General features: G+C 44.5%; 1 protein-coding gene across 1 annotated transcript in view; it reads left to right on the top strand.

Annotated features, from left to right (window-relative positions):
* LOC134400659 (neuronal acetylcholine receptor subunit alpha-7-like) overlaps window positions 1-24505 on the top strand; it is a 113043-nt gene that overhangs the window by 66433 nt on the left and 22105 nt on the right. Inside the window, exons 5-8 of the mRNA XM_063129121.1 lie at window positions 1534-1613; window positions 6785-6952; window positions 11643-11837; window positions 13116-13202. Coding sequence (XP_062985191.1) covers window positions 1534-1613; window positions 6785-6952; window positions 11643-11837; window positions 13116-13202 — 530 coding nt within the window. The remainder of the gene's footprint in view (window positions 1-1533; window positions 1614-6784; window positions 6953-11642; window positions 11838-13115; window positions 13203-24505) is intronic.

Genomic DNA, 24505 nt, shown 5'->3' with positions numbered 1-24505 from the left:
GGGACCAGCAGTGGCAAGCAGGAAACAGAGCAAAGCTCCAGGTACCCAGTATATCCACAGCCTGGCGCTAGGCACAAGGTAATGGAGGCCACCATTAACACCCTTATTCTCAGTGCCTCTGGGTCCCACCCCTAATATCTTTACTGTGCTACATGAGGTACTACAGTCACTGACTATACTATCATCTTTCTTTTTCCAAATAGATTAAGGAAATTAGCAGTGGCTGCAACTTTGGTGGTCTCACTACCATTGTAAAGACAAACCCAAAGGCATTGAGATTAAGGAAGCATTTTCCTTTGGCATACAGGCACGACAACTTAAAAGGCTGTCACACAGAGGAGGGCCAGGATCTCTTCCCGATCCTCCCAGAGTGCAGGACACGGAATAATGGGCTCAAGTTAAAGGAAGCCAGATTCCGGCTGGACATCAGGAAAAACTTCCTGACTGTTAGAGCAGTGCGACGGTGGAATCCGCTACCTAGGGAGGTTGTGGGCTCTCCCACACTAGAGGCCTTCAAGAGGCAGCTGGACAACCATCTGTCAGGGATGCTTTAGGGTGGATTCCTGCATTGAGCAGGGGGTTGGACTCGATGGCCTTGTAGGCCCCTTCCAACTCTGCTATTCTATGATTCTATGATTCTATGATTGCACAAATCTGCAAGTACATGTATGCACAGAAACATATATGAAATCAGGCTGTTCGCCATGAAAACTGCCTTGCCCATCACTTCTCCTTACTGCACTGAGTGATTATATTTATGCATGTATGCATGTAAAAAGGAGGTTGTCTTTGCACTGGACTCCAGAAATTTCTTGCATTTGCTTGATTATGCCAGGTACTGATGCTGGGCCTGATAGAGAGAATTCTGTTAGCGATTCCTAACCTCTCACAGAACTTGTTTCTGCTATTCCCTTGAATTTTCTGATGTATTTAAAGAGGCAAGAAAGAAAAACACAAAGGTACATTATAGGGTACAAAAGGAGAAAGCAGACGAGGCTGCTGTTTTTTTTAAAACCACCACAACAACACTGCTATATGCAGTATTGGCCATTTCTGACTATCTGAAATTTGACATGTTTATGGTAATCAGCATCTAGCTAGAATCTAGGTCTTAGTTGTTTCAAGCCTAATTTCCTACAATTTGGACAATTGTACTGGGTTTTATTATCAATTAGAACAGCCATTGAAAAGAATCCCATTGTTAATCAGTCAGGTGAAGTAAAATTAAGATTCAGTATATCAAAATACATAAAATCCAAGCTTCAAAACTAATTCTACATGAATGCCCTGCAAATAAGAAAAATCTGTTTGTGGATTATTCAAAAGTAATTTTATGATAATGCATTGTTAAATGGCCAATTTTGGATATTCTGGAACTTTCACTAGGGATATTTTTTTTACAAAGAATTATGCCAGTGCTCTTTAGTCAGTTGGCAGCCCTAACAGCAACAACAACAGATTCAATCCTTTGCTGTATGAGAAATGCAAGCTCTAAGCAACATCCAGTTAACCCTTTTCTGCTGTATATTTTAGTGCAGATGAGAGATTTGATGCAACGTTTCATACAAATGTTCTGGTAAACTATTCAGGAGCTTGCCAGTATATACCTCCAGGTAAGACACCTTTAAAAACGTATATTTTAATAAATTAAGTATCCCAAGGATAGGAAGTTAATATATATTGATCTGGATTAGAAGGCTTAAGTTATACACAGTATTGCTACCATGCGTGCTTTAATTGCAGTGACACAAAAGTTCAATGAAGTTCTTGCTTAAGATGTTTAGGAAGGCTGGATCTTTACAAGTATCCAACAATTAGAGGCTCCTTTTGTAAATTTGACAGCCAGATAAAGTAAATCAGGGCAGGTGTCATGTCTAGCCCTGACCCCCTGGGTTGGAAGAAGGTGTTTCAGGTGATCAATCAGAATCAGACTCTGAAGTAGAGGAGTCGGCGCCAGAAACAGGCCAGCCTGTACCAGTGGGGAAGAAAGCTCTCATGGGGTCTTCACCAGCTGGGAGTGAACCCTCTCCAGAGCTTATCGCATCAAGGGCAAATAATACACAGTCACTGGGAAGCCAACATTCTTCCAAGGGAGAGAGCACGGAGAGGTTAGCTGATCCTAGAGTACGCCACAGACTAAAACAGGTGGAGCTAAAGGAAGGAGAGAGAAAGTCTGCCTGGCTGGTGTCCCGTCAGAAGCTGCCTGAGAACTAGTCTCTCTGAAGTTAACGTGTTTTGGGAAAGGGCTTTCCATTCTTCTTGAAAGGACAATGTTGTGCTTAGTTTGCATAGTTTTGCCTAGGGGAAAGTTCCTAGAGATTAGATACTTTTCAGGTGGGAAGAGATGTTTATTGCTTGAATAAAGCTTTGTGGATTACTTAGGCCTTGTTATTGTCTCCCAAGAAGGCAGGAGGTTTTAAGAAACACAACAGTAGGCATCCTTGGGCATCTGCCCAGGGCCCACACGCTGGCAGGGGCCCAATGACTAGAGTCCCCTGGAGTGAATCCTCCTCTTCACCATTGCAACTTGCTTGTTCACCTGCCTCTCACTGTAGCCTGGACAATGGTGGTGGTGAGAAGGAGAAGGCTCCCTGCCTGTCAAACAAGCAAATGATAGCAATGATGAGTCAGAGGATGAAGAGCAATGACATTTGTGGTGATAAGGGAGACTCACTGAAGGAGGGGTCCCATTGAGGATATCTTGCCCAAGGGCCCTCAAAAACCTGAAATGGGCACTGAGGTGAATACCCAGTGCATTACATTTTTAGCAATTATTCTGTCATCATAATCTACAGTATAAATGTGCTATATAGGTGTCCTGAGATTGCTTCAATTATATGAGAAAACCTTGACAGTGTAATCCTATGCATGTCTACTCAAACGAAAGTGGGACTTACTCTCAGGCGTGTTGCAACCTGCAGCATTTTAATGATTTAAAACTCTGCCAAAGTAAACCAGTTGCTGGGGAACATGGGTGGGAGAGTGCTGTTGCACGTGTGTCCTGCTTGTGGGCTCCTTCCTGGTCAGCACTTGGTTGGCCACTGTGTGAACAGAATCCTAGACTAGAAGGACCCTTGGTCTGATCCTTGGTTCTTCTTATGTTCACATTAAAGACCCATTGAATAAGTCACAATGTGATCCTATACATTGCTCCAGAGAGAGGACAGTACAGAAGAGGAAATGGACGTAGCCCGGAGCCAGGCAAGGCTGCCCCAACTCCTTAGCCTACCTCACCCTGGCCTGCCAATCAAGTGATGATGAACCAACCACTAGCATGTAATATCTTAATTTAATTAAGTCTATGCAAATTCAAAGCAGCCAGTGGAAGCTGGAGATATAACAAATAATAAATCAATTGTCCACCTTGACACATTGCACAACAAACTGCATTCTTGAGACATCTTATTCTTTCCCCCTTTCTGCTTTTATTCGTAACCAGCAGAACAGGAGATAATTACACAACAAACAACATGTGATAAATATTAATCCTGTATGTAGTTTAGACTAGTGTCACATGAAATATTTATGCCAGAGCAGGCAGTCCCTTGAGGAGAACAAACTAAATCAAAGACAAAGGCAGAAAGGAATGCATGTTTGGGGCAGATATGGGTTTAAAGACACAACTCTGGCTAGCATGCTTCGTGGATCTAGTGAAAACTCTGCTCCAAATCTTACCTTATCTGTGGAAATAAAGAGGGATTTGAAGTAGCAATAGCTAAACGCAACTGTGAATGTTCCGTATTCCTTCCAAGATGCAGATATATCAAGCTTCTCTTCGTTCACTTTGCTAGCGAATCCTCTGTATTTTACAGATGTTAAGAGTAATTACTTGCTTGTATAGAACTCTGTCATTCAAGAGAGTGGTATATACACACCAGCCTAGGCAGGCGAAGCTCATTTCATTAGGGTGTGCACCTAAGGCCCCAATAGGAGCCGGTTTGGGGAGCTCAGAGGGAACCTACATGTCGTTGTGAGGGCGCTTACATGCGTCCCCAGTGCGCCCCCACAACGACTGTGTAGACCGAGAAAGAAGAGACAGAGGAAGAGGCGGAGGAGGCGGCGGCTGGGGAACCGGCCGTGTCCTTGCCGCTGCCGCCGCCTCCCCGCCGGCCTCCTGCTGCTGGGCTAAGAGCCACCCAGGTCGGAGAGCTTGGCGGAAGCGGAAGCCGAGCTCTCCGACCCGGGTGGCTCTTAGCCCGGCAGCAGGAGGCCGGCGGGGAGGCGATGGCGGCGGCGGCGGCAAGGACGCGGCCGGTTCCCCAGCCTCCTCCTCCTCCGCCTCTTCCTCCGTCTCTTCTTTCTTGGTCTACACAGTCGTTGTGGGGGCGCACTGGGGGCGCATGTAAGCGCCCTCACAACGACATGTAGATTCCCTCCTAGTATACCTTCCACACTGCACAGCTGCTACATTCCTGATGCTAGAGTAATAATATTTTTTAAAAGATTCCACACCTGTTCTGATTTTTACATTTTAAACCCACTTAAGGTGCAATCCCATGCATGTTTGGAAAGAAAAAAGCCGTGCAACTGTCAGCATGCTCCAGCTAGCCACGCTGGCTAGGGGATTCTTGGAGTTGTAGGATTTTTTTCCTGTCTAGACATGCACAGGATTGTGCCTTTGACTAATGTCACAATAGTATAATTAAATAGATGCATATTTTCTCTGCACATTTACCCCAGAGTAAGTCCTTTAATTCTCAGTGGGGCTTACTTTTGAGTAGACATATTTAGGATTGTGCAGCAAGACATACACACAAACCATAGCTAGGAAAGTAACAGCTTGCTGGTTACTGCATCATCCTCTTCAGCCAGGGAAGGCCTGGGGGCACTGCAATTCTCCCCTCCTTTTCTCTCCCATTCCTTCTGGCATTCGGCTGAGGAAGCAGCTCTAGCAGTACAGAGGAGAGGAAATACTCTCTCTCTCTCTCTCTGATTGGCAGTCTTTAAAGTTTCGGGCAGCCAGATCTTCGCTAGGAATCAAAACTTACAATGTTGGAATCAAAATCTTGTAGAAATTCAGCAAGCCTCTAAAAACTGCAGAATGCTAAATCTGCTGGGTTTGAAAGAATAATGGGTTGTGGTCTTCATGTTGCAAGCTTACCTGTACATTTTTTGCTGGGGAGGTAGTATCTTTGGAGGATGTTAATAGAGTGACCATATGAAAAGGAGGACAGGGCTCCTGTATCTTTAACTGTTGCATAGACAAGCTGGAGCGTGTTCAGAGGAGGGCAACCAGGATGATCAGGGGTCTGAAAACAAAGCCCTATGAGGAGAGACTGAAAGAACTGGGCATGTTTAGCCTGGAGAAGAGAAGATGGAGGGGAGACATGACAGCACTCTTAAAATACTTAAAAGGTTGTCACACAGACGAGGGCCAGGATCTCTTCTCGATCCTCCCAGAGTGCAGGACATGGAATAACGGGCTCAGGTTAATGGAAGCCAGATTCCAGCTGGACATCAGAAAAAAATTCCTGACTGTTAGAGCAGTACAACAATGGAATCAGTTACCAAGGGAGATTGTGGGCTCTCCCACACTAGAGTCATTCAAGAGGCAGCTGGACAACCATCTGTCAGGGATGCTTTAAGATGGATTCCTGCATTGAGCAGGGGGGTGGACTTGTAGGCCCCTTCCAACTCTGCTATTCTAGGATTCTATGATTTCAACAGGTGTCCTTTGTATGCATGCAGCACCTGGTGAAATTCCCTCTTCATCACAACAGTTAAAGCTACACTAGCTATAGTAGAGTCGCCAGATACAAAAGAGGGCAGGGCTTCTGCAGCTTTAACTGTTGTGATGAAGAGAGAATTTCACCCTCTTCAATTGACACCTGCTGAAATTCCCTTTTCTACATTACTGTTAAAGATACAGGAGCCCTGTCCTTTTCATATGGTCATCCTATACAAATAGCACCTGCTGAAATTCCCTTTTCTATGCAAAGGTTAAAGATACAGGAGCTCTGTCCTCCTTTTCATATGGTCACCCTATGTTAACTTTCTTATCCTTCAGCCCTAGTCATCATAGTTGTTGTTCTTCTCCTTGTTGTTGTTTTTGTTGTTGTTGTTGTTGTTGTTGTTGTTATTATTATTATTATTATTATTATTATTATTATTATTATTTGCATTTGTATACCACCCATATCCGAAGCTCTCTGGGCGGTTCACATAACTTATGTGATGGATTATGGGAGTTGAAGTCTGACAACATCTGGAGGGCCACATGTTCCCCATCCCTGTGAGAGGTAGTGTGTTACAGACAAACAGAAAGTCCCAAACAGCTGAATTAAACCAAAGGTCTCATTTCGCTTGGCCATCAGGAACACCACAAATCTTCAGCATTCTCTCCTACGGTGTTATAAAACATCCATTTGGCAGAATGAATGACTTTTTCAGCTAGCAATTTTGCTGTTGCTATCACTTTTGCTTGCAGCAGTGCGATGGGTAATATCATACAATCCCTTAACTAGATGTGTGCGGCTGAAGGAAAAGAATCTGAGATCTGTATATTGGAGGCATAAACTCCATTCAGCTTAACTGAGGCTCTAGATAGTTTTTTTCAATCAGCTTTTTCATCTGATGTGCCTCTGAAGAGTGTGACTGAAACTCAAAATCACAGGGACCGTTTGTTAGCAGATCAATTTGAAATGCATTTCAAAGCTGTCTGCTCCCTTGAACTCTTAATAACAGATGGATATGAGTGCAGTTTCATCCCATTTCATTCTTGCCCTGAAGATCTTATCTTTTTTTTTTCCTTTAGAAAAATTCATAAACATATTTCTAATTACAGGTATCTTGAAGAGTACATGTTACATTGATGTCCGTTGGTTTCCTTTTGATGTGCAAAAATGCAATTTGAAATTTGGTTCATGGACACACAACGGCTGGTTGCTTGATCTGCAGATGCTTGAAGCTGATATTTCCAATTACATATCAAATGGTGAATGGGATTTAGTGGGTAAGTTGGCTTTTGTAAAGAAATTTAATGAATTTAAACGTGTGTTTCCTTAAGTCCTGTTAGCTGAGACACTTTTTTTTCTTGAATTAAAATTGCAGGCACACTTCAACCTAAGGGCACCATTCTTAGTGCTCAGGCTGTGACATGGCGGAATTGCCTTTCCTAAGAAAATTACCCACCTATATCTCTTTGTGGGTTTCTACTCTGGGCATTTTTCCTGTTTGGACTAGAGATGCACTGAGTCACCATATCTGTGTGTTCCTGCATCACATGTGAAAGAATCCTTCAGTCACTCCTAAACCTGCAATTGGGCAATAGCTTTGTTATGACCAACGAAAAGGTTACAAATTAGTGAGGAAGCTTTCAAATTCCCCAGAACTCTTCCTCAGGCTGGTTGTTAGGCGAAGTAAGAGATAGCTGGGGGAGAAAAATGCTGGCGTGACATTGTAGCCACGAAGTCTGCATTTTGTTATTGGCTGCAACATCAAGCCAGCATTTTGCTCAAACTCCATGCTCCTGCTTTCCTATTTGATGGAGAGTTCTGGAGAACTTGAAAACTTGCTCACTATTTTTAGGACATTTTTGTTGGTCCTAATAAAGCTATTGCCCATCAGCAGATTTCAAATTTTGAAATTTTTGTTATGGTGCAACACAGTTATTTTTCTTGTGGACCTTTGTTGTCAATCACTTCTGCCCTTAAAGGAGGACTAGTTGGAAGGAGGCACAGTCATAGACCTATGCACACCTGTGTCAAGCAGTGTGTCAGGTGCTTGCGACCTGCACCTTGTGCCACCTGCTGGATAGAAAGAGATATTACAGGCAGGTCAGATTGGGGATATTAGCCCCATGACCCAGAATCGTATTGGTTCAGGGAATCAAGAAACACCAGAGAACAGAGACTGGCTCTTCTCTCTCAGTCTGAGCAACTGAGAGAAACTGCCAGGTTGTGGTGGTTTCTCTCATCAATCCAACTGGCTGGTCAAGAGAATGACTGACATTCTGGTAGTCTTCTGCCCACTGAAAGATACTTGCCAGCCTTTGGACTTAAGCATCTGACAGTTGGCACCAGTCTGAGTAGACTGTTGCATGTAGGATCTACACATGAGGCCAAAGTATGGACCCTGATCTTACATTTACAAAAAAAGAGCTAAGAGTAATGTTTCCCTTTAAGGCATTTTTCATTAACAACAAATGTTCAGAATTTGTCCCTTGACTCATCAGTGCTGCTTCCCGGATGAAAGGAGAAAGTCTAATTTTCATTCTCTTTCTGGCTACTGCCAACAGAGCTGAGTATTCATCTTGCTTTTTTTCCACATTGAAAGCTGGCATTTTGGCCAGGTTCCCAAAAGCTGGGTATCCTCTTCCAGCATGTGTTATTTTGAAGACTCTGTGGCAGGAACAGCACAGCTTTTTAAACCCTGGCCTCAGAGATTCCTCAGGCTTGCCCCTTGCCTCCAGACTGCACTGCAATTTCTGCTGAGGCTGGTGAGCTTACCAAGGCATGTCTCCAAGGGCTTGCTTGGAGAATGCATAGCCCTGATGGAAAGTAACATACATTTATCAAGAGAGATGCCATAAAACCTATGAAAAACAGAAGTAACATTCGTTCTATGCAAAAACAAAACAAAAAGTGTAAATTCAGCTCAGTGCTGCTATAACCAGCTTGAGAACTGCAACTCATCATAGTGTACCACTGAACATTATAATAACTATTGATTGTTGTCTGAATCTGATGGAGAGCTTGAAGAATGTCCAATTACATCTTACAGTCCCATAATGAAATTGACCAGAGGAATAGGGGATATTGTATTCTTATGACATTTTTTAAAGAATGTTGATAATTGTCATAATGGAGAAATCTACACCAGATATTTTCAGACTGGATAATAGATTGGTATAATTATTTTTCAGTAAGTGTACACAATCAAATGCCTAAAGAGTTACAGTAGCTCCTTAAGAGAGCTTTCACTTCATTTCTTGAGATACTAGAAATTATTGCGTTCACAGGAGTTTGTGAGAATGAATGGGGCAAAAGAACTAAGGGGTGTTAAAGGGCAAAATCTTCAAAGTCATCCAAATACTTTGGACACTTGGCAACGTGTAATATGAATGAAGCCTGGATAATGAAATTAACATTCTAAAAATAGGCTTTAGGCAAGCCATAGATCTCTCAGCCCCTACAATAGGGGAAAGTAGCTGGGATCTAGGGAATTAGTTACCATCTCATGCTCCAGAGGCATCTGCCTGGATTGGCCAGACCTGGTGGCATGAAGAAATAATATCATAGGCGGGCACTGTTGGGCTTCTATTGCTTTAAACTTGGGAACTGCTTTAACACCTAAGTTACACTGCTGAGCATACAAGAACAGATCAGTGGGCAAGAAGTCCAGGGCAGTGGACAGACAGGTTGAGTTTGGACAGCATGATAGTCAACGGTGGGCTAATACTCATCTCGATGGTTGTTTGTCTAGGGGGTACTCCTTACATGACATGATAATACACAGTGGTGTGGGTTAGGATTCACCCAACGCTCTGCAGAGTTGACTATCTGCACAACTGTTGGTTAGCATGTTGTCTGTCAGGTTGAGTGGACTATTTTTCAGGGTTGAGTGGACTATCTTGGCTTGCTTCAGAGTTCCCGGGCAAGAGCGGCCAAAACCACGTCAGCTGCTCTGCTACAGCCAGCACAACTCGATTCCAAAATCTGCCTAGATAGATTATGCCTGCCTCTCCATCCTGCCCTCAGTGCGTGCGCCAAAGGATCGGCTGCTCACAGCCACCCATGCACTGCCATGCCCTCCATTTCCCCCCTGACAAGCACTTGACGGTGCACTTGCAGTCGTGTAGAAGCCAATGGGGTTGGAGCCATGTCATTTCCTGTTTGGCAATGGCAGCCACCTTGGATTTCACCGTGCAGAGGCTGCTGGGAAAGCACCGAGAGGACTGAGGGAGGGCAGGGAGTGGGGCGTGGGCTGTGTCAGTCAAATGCTGAGTTCACTATTAGTCCACTCAAAGCTAGCCCCAACCACTCCACAGTTGTGTAGGAACATGTTGTGTGGGGAGTACCCCCTCTATATTCAACCCTGGAGTTGACTGTTAACCTACCACTGACTATTGTGTTGTCCGAATGCAGCTAACATGATAACCCATGATGGGTTAAATAACCAACCGTTGACTATTTAAACCACTGTTGATTATTGTGTTGTCTGAACCCAGTCACAGTTGGCAGGAAGGAAGATATATTTAGGGAAGCCCCAGTAAGATCTCTTTTAATGCTTTCATTTTTCATTTTGCTCACACCTCCCATTTCTACAGTGCAATGGTCAATTTGGCAAATAAGCATCAAACCATGGTTTCACATTGTGGTTTGCTACCTTAGCTCAAAACATAGTTTATGAAACCGTTGGGTGCGGTCATCCGGAGTTTTGGAGTGCGCTGTCATCAGTACGCTGACGACACACAGCTCTACTTCTCCTTTTCATCTTCATCTGGTGAGGCTGTGGATGTGCTGAACTGGTGCCTGGCTACGATAATGGTCTGGATGAGGGCTAATAAACTGAAACTCAATCCAGACAAGACTGAGATGCTGCTGGTGGATGGTTCCTCTGATCGGATGGGGGCGTTCAACCGGTTCTGGATGGGGTTGCACTCCCCCTGAAGGAGCAGGTTCGTAGCTTGGGGGTTCTCCTAGAACCATCTGTCACTTGAGGCTCAGGTGGCCTCGGTGGCACGGAGTGCTTTCTACCAACTCCGGTTGGTGACCCAGCTACGCCCCTATCTGGACAGGGATAACCTAGCTTCAGTTGTCCATACTCTGGTAACCTCCAAATTAGATGACTGCAATGCCCTCTACATGGGGCAGCCTTTGAAGGCGGTTCGGAAGCTGCAGCTTGTGCAAAATGCGGCAGCCAGATTGATAGCTGGAACAAGGAGGTTTGAGCATATAACACCAATTCTGGCCTGCTTGCATTGGCTGCCTATATGTTTCTGAGCCCAATTCAAGGTGCTGGTTTTAACCTATAAAGCCCTACATGGCTCGGGACCGCAATACCTGATGGAACGCCTCTCCCGACGTGAACCGACCCGTACACTGCACTCAACATCTAAGGTCCTCCTCCGAGTGCCTACTCCGAGGGAAGCTTGGAGGATGGCAACAAGGGAGAGGGCCTTTTCAGTGGTGGCCCCCCGACTGTGGAATGATCTCCCCGATAAGGCTCGCCTGGCACCAACATTGTTATCTTTTAGGCGCCAGGTCAAGACTTTTCTCTTCTCCCAGGCATTTTAACATTTTAACAGCATTTAACAACATTAAGTTTGTTTTTAATGGACCCCAGAATTATTGTTTTTAAATGGATACTGTTGTTTTTATACTGTTGTTTTTATGTTCCTGATGGTTTTTAAATTTTGTATACTTTTTAATGTTTACTATTTTTAACTGTTGTAAACCGCTCAGAGAGCTTCGGCTGTGGGGCGGTATATAAATGTAATAAATGAATGAATAAATAAATAAATTCATTCGGATGTTGCAAACAAAAAACTCAGTTAAGCCTCGCAACTCATGATTTGGTGCGAATTGACTCGACACATTAATGGAGAATGAGGGCGTAGAGTGGTGAGCGGGTGGGTGGGGGGAGACCACTGACTTCACTAATTCAGCAAGAGTCATTGCTTCCAATTTTGTTCTGTGCAGGTGTCCCAGGAAAAAGGAATGAGCTGTACTATGAGTGCTGTAAAGAGCCATATCCAGATGTGACTTACACAGTGACCATGCGCCGCCGCACCCTCTACTATGGGTTGAACTTACTGATTCCCTGTGTTCTTATATCAGGCTTAGCGTTGCTGGTTTTCTTGCTGCCGGCTGACTCTGGAGAGAAAATATCTTTGGGTAAGAGCTGAGAATTTGGAGCCAACATGCACATTAACCGAGAGTGGATAATTCTGGATGACAGGTGGAGGTGTGAGGGTGACATGGCTTCATTTTGAACATGTAGAAAAATGTTCCCTTTATGTAGTAAACTTACACATCAGAGAGACAAGTTTATTTATTTATTTATTTATTTATTTAATATATCATTAAGTTCTCAGGGCGGCGTACATATAAAAGCATACAGTATAAAACAATAAATATACACAGCTAAAAACAAATTAAACCATGAACCAAGTTAAAACAATATATAATTTAAAAGCAGTAAAAACAATTAAAACAGTTAAAACAATGTGCCATCTTAGTGGATTTAACCATTAAAGGCTTTGTTTAAAAAGCCATGTTTTCACTTGGCATTGGAATAAAATCAGCGTTGGCGCCAGTCGAGCCTCCAAGGGGAGGGCATTCCACAGTCGGGGTGCCACAACAGAGAAAGCCCTCTCCCTTGTCCCAGTATACCGTATGTGTTGTGCTGGTGGGATGCAGAGAAGGGCTCCTCCAACAGATCTCAAGTCTTGGGCAGGCATATATAAGTTTAGTATAATCATCCACCTGATGTGCTAATTTTCTACCTGTGGTGGAGCATTCAAAATATCACACACACACACACACACACACACACACACACACACACACACACACACACTCCTACAGTCTGTTTCACCTCTTATGTTACCTCAGAGGTGTCAAAGACATATTAGCACTGAGAAACCACAAACTATATATGGGAAGGGTCCCCTATGATGGCTCCTATCCATGCCAGTGTCACCCTCTCAGAACTTGGAAAGTATTAGTGTGGAAAGGTGCCAGGCTGCGAGTATTGCTGTCACTCAGATAATGTCGGAATAGCCATTATATTTTCTGTAATATGTGAAACAGCTCTCAATCAACTTTTTTTTTTGCTAGACCACAAAGCACACATTTTTCTTAATCCTTGATTTACTAAGGGCTCTCAAGTTAAAACACTAAGGCCGTAGCTAGACCTAAGGTTTATCCCAGGATTGTCCTGGGGTCAAACCTGTTCATCTAAGTGCCACACAGGGCATCCAGTGCTCAGGCAGGAATGAACCCAGGATGATCCTGGGATAAACCTTAGGTCTAGCTACGGCCTAAGATTAATATGTAAGAGTTAATTACATACGTACTGAATACACACATAATTTATCATAATTAAAATGGAAAGCATTCAGGAATGCAGTTCCTGCCTCATCTTTTGTTTCCTTCACAATTCTATTGCAGGTATTACTGTTCTCCTGTCCCTGACGGTTTTCATGCTGCTTGTAGCAGAGATAATGCCTGCCACCTCAGATTCTGTTCCCTTAATAGGTATGTAGATGGGGCACCAGTTTTTTTGTTTTTATTTTTACAAAAAATTAAAGCCTTCAAGTGCCCTTGATTTCATTGGGAAAAGGTAAACATGTACTTAACTGTCCTGTTGAAAAGAATCAGGCTTAATATTACTTGACTTTATCTGGATTGTGCTCATAAGCAGGGGATGGGATGGATGAGAAAGAATCATATATCTCTACCTATAAAGCGGAAAGTATGTGTGTGTCACGTATGTCCTGAAATGTTTACTCACTTCCACATATGGTACTGCCTTAATACTGTTCACCCAGAAAGGTCTTCGTGTACATGGATCAGAAAAAATCTAAAAATATGAATTTTGGGGTTTAAAATATTTTTAAAGAATTTAATAAAAACCCAGGTTTACGCCTACAACTCCCAGCATGCCTTAGGTGGGAGGCCAGACTTATTGGCCTTTGGTGGCCATTGTAATTCCTAAAGTCAGTCTCGAGCAGTCAACCCAATTCCACATAAAAGGAAACAACCCACATAAATGGGATTCATCCATTTGTGGTGCCTCCTCCCAGCTGCCATGCGTGTTTTTAAAATCATAACTAGATACAACAGCATGTCTTTGAGAGGCTGAACTCTGGACATGCTCAAAGGCACCCCATCCTGATATTGCTGTTTGAGGGAAGCACACACACAGCCTTTACACTGAAGAGGGAGGGAGGAAAGGGAAGCTGCATATGCTCAGAAACAAGCTTGATGGATGGGGGCAAGTGCCCGGCCCAGTCCCGGCCCTTCATTACAGGCTCCTGATGGAGCAATTCGTGGGTGAGAAGTGTGGGCTGAGGCAGTCCCAGCAGGACTTGGCTGGAGTTGTGCTCAACCACTAAGAGCTGCTTACCTCCCATCCTTGGCGATGCTACTCCTCGATGCTCTATCAAGGAGCAGCATCGGCAACGAGAGGAGGAAAGTGGATTAGAGGACATGGGTACCAGAGGTCTTCCAAAGGCATGCTGGGAGGTGTAGTAGTTCTCCTTCCAACTGACTTTCTCCCAGTGCCTCGTTCCATTCTAGCCTCATCTATTAGTCATTCCTCCATTCATTCTTCTGTTTCAATAGTAGGGTGTGAACTGGCTTCTAATCCGGCATTCCAAAATTATGTATCAATCATGCAGCAATAAAGGTTGAGGGCCCAAAACCACAAGCCAGGTTTTTATACTCTTTCTCAAGTCTAAAAAGAAACATTAACACTTCAGTTATTGCAATATTTTTTTGTAATGCCTAAGCAATTAGAGCATATCGAACGTATTTGAAATGGATTTTGTGAGGTAGCCATCTAGGTCAAACATACTTTGTTCTTTTCATCTGCTTATTAGATTTTATTCTCCTTGCTGAAATGCCATAGGATAAAAACAACAACAACACACAGGAGACTCATTTCAGCAAACAGGAAGGCAAATAGCTTTAACTAACCCTCATATGCCAGATCAGTGCATAATAAGATCATAATAAGATCTCCCTCATCCATGATCTAATGAGGCAGCTGATCTGGCATGTATAACTGAAACCTGTGTAGATGAACGGGGGGCAGGAATTAGATTCTCCCACTTGGGCCCACCGCAGTTCTTGGTTCGGCATCAAGGTGAAGTTGAGAGTTGGAGAGGGTTTCTTTGCCATGGTCTTTAAGAATTTTGTGTCTCTCTCTGGGCTTCCTGTCCGCCTTACTACTAGTCTGGAGTGTTTACATATTGTGTTAGGCCAGCAGGGCTGCTTAGGGATTCTGCAGGTGCACAGTCTTCCTACCTGAGCTAAAAAAACTGGTCTCGGCTACGATGCAGAGAATCCTCCAGGTTGCTGGTTTGGGGGACATCAACATTCTTGCCGAGCTCACCTTGTCTGAGCGGTTCAAGATTTCATGTCCTCCATGACAACCATGTCTCAGCATTTTATCGGTCTGACACATGCAGCAGGGCACACTGTAGAATTGGGTTGGGTTTTTTTTTAGCAAATCATGGGGATGGAGATCTGAATCAGCCCTTCGGTGTGATCAGATCACCTCCTGTTGAAGTTTAGATTGATGGAAACTTTTCCCTCTGTAGAGGAGGGGGAACCTATTTAGATGGTCCGCCCTTGGAGGCTAATGGATGTAGATGGTTTCCAGAGGTTTTTTCAGCTGATATGGCTGGTGCTTCTGTTCAAATCCTGGTCCATCTGTGGAATGTAGAAATTACCCAGGCAGTTCATACAATTTGCTCCTAAGCACTCTCTTTGCAGTAGAGTTTGTATGGCTCCGTAGTATATCCGGAAACTGAGAGTGATGAAACAAAATAGGAGATGGCTTGAATTCAGTGGATGAAATCAAACATTGGTGAGTGCCTATAAGGTATATTCAGGGGCAGAGAAGGTGGCAACAAAAACAATATCTCTCTGCCTCTATTGAATCCTTTATGTGTGGGACAGCAGAGCTTTCCAGGGTTGCCCAAGGCTTATTTCATGCTGGCCCTAAGGATGCTATGGTTCCATCAGAGGCCCGCTGTGACATTTGCAAGGCACTTCCAAGATAAAATAATTTGCATCCACCAGGACTTAGACTGCAGTGTTATAGCACATGAAATCAGGTGAGGTATCTAGAAGACAGTCTTGTTCAGATTTGTTGGATGGGTTTCAGTTGATACAGCTAGAGGATGCTGACTGAGTGCTTGGACACTTCTGTATTAGATCCTTGCCCCCTTTCGGGTTATAAAAACTGGCAGGGAGGGAACAGCCAACTGAGCCAGGGAGGTAATCAGGAGTGGTCTTGGGCCACCTGAAAGAGGTAGTATTGAGACCACTCCTGATTCGGTCATCCGTTGATTTTTTAATGCTTTTTTTACATTTCCCCCCTTAAACCCATTTCCTGTTATGCAAAGGATCTCGCCGCCCGGTAGCAACAACAACGGCGACAGCTTAGCACTGTAGGGGATAATTTGAGGGAAACAGGTACGTGGGATGAAGCTCTATCATTGTGCATAGTGTAAAACCACAAATGCTCCACACATCCACAAGGGCAGATGAGGGTGTGTGTGTGTGTGTGTGTGTGTGTGTGTGTCAGAGAGAGAGGGGTGGATGAGGGGGGATGGGGTGGAGAGAAATAATGATCCTGTTCAGATGACACACTAAGGGCCTTCCTAGACGAGGCCTTAGCGCGCCTTCTGTCCCGGCTTCCCTGCTGTGTGTCCAGATGACGCACAGGGAAATCCGGAGGCCTCCTCCAACGCGCCATAAGCCAATGCGCTTATGGCGCGCCTTTTCCCCAGCTCTGGCCTCAGGCCGGAGCTGGGGAATGTCTAGGGACTTCCGCAGCTTTTCGTGGCTCCTCGCTTACTCGCGAGGAGCCGCGAAAAGCCGCGGACCTGGCACAGCACTCATAGGAGCGCTGTGCCCATCGGCGGGGGGGCAAAGGCTGGAAGGAGGGTGGCAGGGGGGGTGGCACGGGGGAGGGCGGGTGCAATCGCACCTGCCCTCCCCCCGTGCCACCCCCCCTGCCACCCCTCCCAGCCTTCCCCCCCCCCCCGTAAAAATAAATTAAAAAAAACCCTTACCTTGTCAGCTGTCTTCGGGCTGCACTCGGCCCCTTTAAAATAATAATAAAAAAATGGCGGACGGCGCAGGGCTTCCGTCCTCCCTGCATCTCCGCCGTCTGTAAGCCTGGGGGAGGCGCGCTAACGGTAGCACGCCTCAGTCCCGCCTCCCTGCCGGCGTAATCCGGCAGGTCTAGCAAGGCCTTAAGCCACAGTGGTTAAGCATTTTGAGCTAAACATTACAGCTTAGCGTGTCATGTGAACCATTCCTAGCCATGGTAACTACATAACCAGGGTTTAAACACACTTCATTAATCATTTGCTGTAAAAGGGCTAGCAGCCTAACCATGGCTTGGCATGTTGTCTGAACATGCCCAATGTGTATGACTTGCGATATTTGTTTTCTATGAACAGGGTCATTTGTTGATGTGGAAGCATTCAAATGTGTGAACACCCACTGCAGGCTGAAAGCATTTCTTAACATGATGAATAATGAATTGATAGCTGTGGCCATCACCACTAAGTGAGACGGTTTTAAAAAGGGATTAGACAAATTTATGGGGGGAGGATTGATCTATCGGTGACTACTAGATGTGATAGATAAATGAAACTTCTGAGTTCAGAGGCACGATCTACCTCTGAATAGCAATCTACCTCTGAATAGCAATCTACCTCTGAATAGCAATCTACCTCTGAAGGGCAAAAAACAGGGGAGGAAACTAAATGAAGTAAAAAGAACCAGAACATTATGGCTTGGAAGCCAACGTGGTTTTAAATTAATTCCAGTCCACATAACCCCATTATTTTGCAGTTTAAAAACTAGAAAGTGAGCCGAGAAGGAAAGTACCAATACAAGAAATCCTAGATAGCTCTAGAAGATTAATCAGTTATGTTTCTACTACTTAACAGCACCAGGAGGGTGAAAATAGGCTTGAAACTGATTGCTCAGTGGAGAGATCTAATATTGGGTGTTAAAATCACTGGCTTTGCTATGACTATTCTACAACCCACACAAACCTCAAAACTGAGCTTTTCAATCAGGAGCGCTGCTGGCACTTAAAAGATCTGGAGCCCAGACACATAGGAAGCAAATCTTCATAAAATATGCATATGCTAATTTATATCAATATGCAAATTTAGAAATGCTAGGTTTTATTTAAATTTTACAGAAAGCCACGCCAGCCAATTAATTTCTCATTGAAATGACCTCAAATAAAATAAATTATTCCATTAATTTGCGCCCTGCCCCCAGATCAAGGAAGAAGATTAGAAAGGAAAGTAGAGGGGAAGAATGTAAAAAAGGACAGGCAGTTTTGAGAGGTCCTCAAAAACCTGGAGCCAGTTGTGCCGCATAAAAAATCTAACAAATTTATTGTGCTACAATAAAGATATTGGTGCCACGTGATTCTTTGCTGGTTTTAGGATAACTAATCAACATCCCTCTAGGTTTTTTTCTAGCCTGCTAGAATTTTATTATATCAGACCTTGCGTTCAAGGACGAAACTAGATGTGATTTCAGGAGATCCACAATTGGAACTTTTGCTTAAAAAATGAAAAGAAAAAAGTTTAAGAGCAGCCGTAGTGAGATGGTGGTGAATCCAGTAGGGACCACAGAGTTTTCCCAATATAAAATCCCCCCAAAGCTGCCAATTGCCAAACAGAAGAAAGCACACAGGTACCTCAGGTTGTACCTTCAGACTACTTATTGCTGTTCCCAGTGCTTATTGCATGCGTAGGCCCATTTTCCTAGCCTCTTCCATAATCATCATGAGGTGACTGAGGACAAAAAGTTCACCTCCCACAATAGCCATTTTGGATAATTCCTTGCAGTGTGACACTTCAGGAGTACAAAAACTACCTGAGGGAATTAACAGACCTGTGCCTGGCTGACTCCTAGAGTTGTACATATTTCTTACAAGATAAAAGACACGTCATGAATGGTACTGGCTAGAGGCAGGAAAAGGAAGATTTGTCTCCTCTTGCATTTGCGGTCTTCTGCTCACAGTTGTTCTGCTGCCGCCGCCAATGAAACCGCTGTCTTTTCAGTGTTCCTTTGTCACTTTGATTTTGCTTCAGCCAGAAAAGTGTTAAGCTAGGAAAATAACTCCTTTTCCGGTCCCTTGATTTTCTGTGTCATTATATCTTTGTCTGCAGGCGAGGCTACAACCTCTCTCTGTGATAATCTAGTTTTCTATGTGGAGGATTTTAATTTTATATTTTTTGTAGAGATGAGCATTCGATTACATGAACTTTCACCGGCAGTTTATTTATTTTATTTTATTTTATTTACAATATTTGTATACAGCTAAACATCTAAACAGGTTCTGGAGTGAACGTTAGGAGTGAATGCATATGACATTTCCTAGCAACTACCACCACTGAAATCAGGGTGACCACGGATGCTGTCTCTCCCCACTTTCCCTTGCCTATGATGAGGTACTAGTTCATTCAAACGGTGCTGCTACATGAGCCCGGACCTGTCTGCAAGCCTGGCAGCAGGTTTACATGCTTCTGGGGTCTTCGCATGAGTATATGAGCAGAGTCCACTCTCTGCCCAGAGGGTTTACAATCTAAAATTGGATACAAAAGAGACAGCCAAGGAAGGGGAAGGAAATTGAGTGAGGGGTAAAACAGGGAAGGGTATGTGGCCCGAGTTATTTTTCTACCTGAAGTGAAGGACAAGATGGCGCCTCCCTCCGGCCCATGTACAAAAGGTGACCAGCCTGGCCATGGAAAGCATCCTCCACTGCACCTGAGGGCAGCAATCTGCCTTAGAGGATGCAGGGCAGGCTGTGTGGCACACTCAGCTTTGTCTGCACCCTGGCTCTCAATATCTGTTGCTTGAGGACGCTGCCTCACTCTGCCTAATGGTAGGGCCAGCCCTGAGGCTATGCACTATTTCGGTTACACAAACCTAGTCTTAGTTAGAGTATGGGAACTAAGGGCAAAATCCAACATAAGACTTACTTTGAGTAAACCCATTGGAATGAATAGTCATGGCTAACTTAAGTTCCATTTATTTCAATAGCTCTACTCTAAGTAGGATTTGTGTTGTAGCAAAGTATAAGCCTGGACACAACCTGCCCTCCTTTGAACATAATTTCTGGGTGGAACTATAAGAAGCGCAGAGCTTCTACACAAATATTGGATTCTCCCCTTCTGTAACATGTGCGTCTTCCTACCCACTCTCTCGATGACGTTGCGCTGAGAATTTTCCTACCTCTTCCAGCAGTAGTCAGTGGGCAGGAGCAAGCACAGTGCAGTGATGCCAGGGCCAGATGTACACTAGTCTTATAATATTGCTAGTGTCCCTTTCTAACGTGGTTCTCTGTATCGGTCCTCTGTATCACGGGGCACACTAGCGTTACTTACACTTAGCTGCAACGGTACTTCAGGGCACATTATTCAATCCTTTCCGTTCTTCCTCTTCTCTGAGAGTAAACAGAGCTGCTCGGTTTGCTCTGCCCACTTCCTGCCTCGTTCCTAGCCAGCAATAGCCATAAGCACGCACAAAATCCCTCCCAAAACATCATAATACAAGTCCCCGTGAATAGCCTGAATGCATTGGAGCCAGCCCCTTTACTGAAGCTAAGATGGGCTGGGTCTGGTCAGGGTTTGGATAAGTGACTGAATTGAAAAGTTTTAGCAGCGCAGAAGGGAGGCCTGTTTTTCGCAGCCCCAGCTGTTGAGATTATTTCAAACACACCATTTAAGCCCCACTGGTTAGAGTTTTGGACTGGGAGCAGAGACCCTTGTTAATTTTCGTGCACGGAGCTACAGCGATCCTTTGCTTACCAGGAAGTGATTTGAGCGCTCCTCAGCTCCTTTGCAAAGAGGGGGGAAATGTTTTTTTAAAAAATCATAAAAAAATCAACGGTTGACCCAATTCGATTCAAATTTGGTATTAGCTCTCCCTAATATCTATTACTGTGCCAATTTTGGTGTCTTTATCTTTAAAGCTTACGCAGATGTAAGCATTTGTTTAAAATCCTGCTCCTGAGCCCACAGCAGCGGCTCGGGCGAATCTTTTGCAAAAGGAGCACAATTAAGGCAGGATGCATGGGAGTACTTCACAATCAAAGTAGATTCTAAGGTGGAAAACTTCTGAGTCCTTTGCATGCAATTGTCAGTGATTGCACAGAATAACGCTGGTGTGATTTATCTGCTGTAGCAGATAAGATAGCAAACGGGGTGAAGGAAGGAGAACAGGAAGTGGGCGGAGCAAACCCAGCAGCTCTGCTACTCTCAGAGAAGAGGAAGAGGAAAATTACCGGTAGAAGGAGGCACATGAATCAGTATTCGCGCTGCAACCAAGCAACAGTGAAAGAGGACAACGAAATAGAACCTGTAAGTACAACTCATTTACAACGTTGGAGACCCATGGTCACGTGACGCTGTGCGTCACAGTAACCCATTCAAAACATTAGAATAACATCAGTGTAGATTCCCACCAGGTAAGTCGTAGTCCGTGCTAAAGAGGAGGCAACACCGCCATTTTCAGCAGCTGCCCTGTGGTTTTCTATACCTTTGTCCAGCTTCCCCTATTCTCCAGTGCTTCCAAATTTTTCGCAGCTCTTTGGATTATTAGTAGTCATCATGTCCTTGCAGTTATCTCATCCTCTCAGCTTCTGGAGGCAGTTCAGATAATTTTTCATTGGTTGTACTGGAGCTGGAGACCAGCAGCGTCAGGAGGATTGCCCCCTCCTGACGAGTAAGCAAGAAGAGTCTTTTGGTGACCTTATAGATTGAATACAACCTCCTTGGAGTATTCCTTTTCTCTCAAATGGAAATATATTGGCCTTTTTCATCTGGACCACTTCACGTATGTGTGTGTGTGTGTGTACACGTATGGGAGGTACTTTGGTGTAGAGTGAAACTCTTTCTCAAAGCACTGGGTGTTGTGGATGCTTAAAAATAGTCCCAATTCACAGGCTGGAGGCTGATGCTTCACTTGGCCTCTTCACATAACCATCAACTGTGGAGAAATCCTGTATATGCTGGCTTTTTGCTTTGGTGGACATTTGCAATGCATGATGCATGTACCTAGCTGTTTAACTTTCAAAAGGTGCATAGAGGATCAGATTTTACATTCTATTTAGATTGTAATTGCCAGACGTTCATTTAAGTTGCTGAACTCTTTTCATAGAATAATGATTGGAGGCTATCCCAAAGGTAATTTGGCCCTCATTCTTTCTCTACCATGGCAAGATTTCAGTGCCAAACCATATGCCTCTGATTAATGATAAGTTGCCTTTATGCAGATGTTCCCAAGGGGATTGTATTACATTTGAAACTCTGACTAAGGGCAGATCTACACATGCAGCAGAATGAGATGGTAGTCCTGAGTTAGTAGACCAGAGTGATGCCGGTGGGGCATGCCGTTATTATTTTTTTAACGTTTTGCCATGGGGAAATATATTGTTATTAGAAAACTAGCCGATCAAGGAAATATGTTTTAGCATAGCATTCTCCCTGCTCTGCTAGTTTTCTGTTTGCAGGTTGTTGGCTGTTATAAAACATAGGGGAAGCATTAAAATATGGCCTTTGCATTTTAAAGCAGTACAGGCCATTCTGTCATCTCAGAGGTTTGCCGCTTCGTTCCCTCTGCATTCTGCCGCATGTATTGATCCAGCCTAAGGGGTCTTCTAGCTTGGAGGATCTCATTGAACTCTAGTCACAAATATTACTATTTCCACAAAAGAACTCGTGTCTCCGGATGAGGATGCTTAGCACTGTCTGTCACACTGACGCATCCATCCAGTTCAGTGGGGTGCAGATGAGCATTGTAATGCAAATAACTCTCTACCAGCATTCTTCTGCAAATTGATCTCCCTCATTGGAGTGGGGCACAGATTTGTCCCTTGTGGGTGGCACTGCTGCAGATGCCTAGTGGGGTGACTGGGATAACCACATACTATCCCAGGCCATGGCTAGACGAGGGGGTTGGAGGGCGACGATCTTGCGATTTTATGATCATGAGATCATCGCCCTCGTCTACATGCCTTGCGCGACATCGTGTGGCCACCATTTTGTATGGTTTTTTTTTAAAGGAAAAGGAGCGCATGAGCGCTCGAACGCCAGGTAAGGTTTTTTTATATAAAAACACACACCTCCCCCTCCCCCCACCCCCGATGGGCACAGAGCTCCTGAGGATCTCTGTGCCTGGTTCCCAGCTCCTTGCGGTTGCTCGCGAGGAGCCGGGACGGTCTCAGGATCATGTGTGTCATGTGGACACACAGGGATGATCCCGGGGTGATCACCGGGATATCGCCCCATCTAGCCATGGCCCAAGTCTCCTTTACCAGAGGCATGCTGTCTTAGCAGCTATAACAGAGGGAAGAATATGTTATTTAAATGAAGATCTAGAGATACGTGGTTGAGCACTGGAAAAGCTGAGTGCATTGGTTCTAAACTTTAAGTTCTAAAGAGAATATATACAGAGAGAAGGAGAGAGAGAGAGAATCAGAGTGCTTTCAAGGGTGAGGGGAGGAACATTTTCAGAACGGCTTAAAGGAGTGGCTTGGGATACCTTGAATCCCATCTCAAAGGCAGACTTGTGAGACCAGCTTGCCAACGGATCCCACAAGGACCAGCAGTCCTTGTTGCATGAGCTGCAAATCAGAAAAAATGACATAAAATTTGATTCTCTTTTCATGAGTGTATTTGTTGGGATTACCTTATATGGGTGGTTTCAGTGCAACCCCACAGTCCTCCCATTCCAGTATACACGTCTGGTAAACCTGCATATTTGCAATCAGCAGTCCTTCATTTGTGCTCTGCAGTCATGATCTTAAATCAGGCCAATAGTCATTCCGCCTCCCCGAAGCACCCAGGGAATGGCAGTTTTGTGAGGAGGACGGGGTACTTTCAATAGTGAATTCTCATCACCTTCACTGAAGACAATTCCCAATGTTGTTTCAGGGAAGCTCTGGCAAACTGGAATAAAATTGATAGCTTTGTAGTGTAGATTGGCTTTTGCATCCATGATTTTGGGGGGCGCAGGGAGGGAAAGCATTTTAAATGGAAGAATCAATGCCACAACAACATTGTTCTTCTGCCTTTATGTTAGAGCAAGCGTCACTAATCCTAATTATTCTAAAGCAGTTGCACAAACAGAAAGAGAGGGGAAAGAATGGTTTTCTTTTCTTTTAAGGACTTCAGGTTCTGTTCCAGGTGCTTTCTCATGCCAAAAATCTCTTTACTTCTGTACCAGCATCATAGGGGCTTTCTTAGAATCATAGAATAGCAGAGTTGGAAGGGGCCTACAAGGCCATCAAGTCCAACCCCCTGCTCAATGCAGGAATCCACCCTAAAGCATCCCTGACAGATGCTTGTCCAGCTGCCTCTTGAAGGCCTCTAGTGTGGGAGAGCCCACAACTTCCCTATATAACTGATTCCATTGTCTTTACAGCACCAATATGGCACAGCGTCCCCTAAACCCCACGGTTTCGCTTATCTGGACTGGTGTCAGGTAATCCCTATGCCAAGAGGGGAGTGTGGATTTTCCAGCAGTCATCCAGGTACTGGAGCTGCCCACCCCCAGACCACCCTCTTCCTGGCTCCCAATTGCCGGTTCCTTCTACCAGGATTGCCCCCTGGATCTGTCATGGTGCGAGGTCAGGTGGCAGAAGAGCCGGGGTGAACTCGCTCCCACCGAAAAAGTCGGGTTGAAGTCCTAGACTTTTTTACTGCACAACTTTGCAGGAAAGCCCCATGGTGACTGCGAATCTGCGACTGAATCATATAGCTGACACAGTGCAGACTTACAGGCAC

Source organism: Elgaria multicarinata, chromosome 6 (assembly GCF_023053635.1).
Source record: "Elgaria multicarinata webbii isolate HBS135686 ecotype San Diego chromosome 6, rElgMul1.1.pri, whole genome shotgun sequence".
NCBI lineage: Eukaryota > Metazoa > Chordata > Lepidosauria > Squamata > Anguidae > Elgaria > Elgaria multicarinata.
This window is presented reverse-complemented; position numbering and strand designations above follow the sequence as displayed.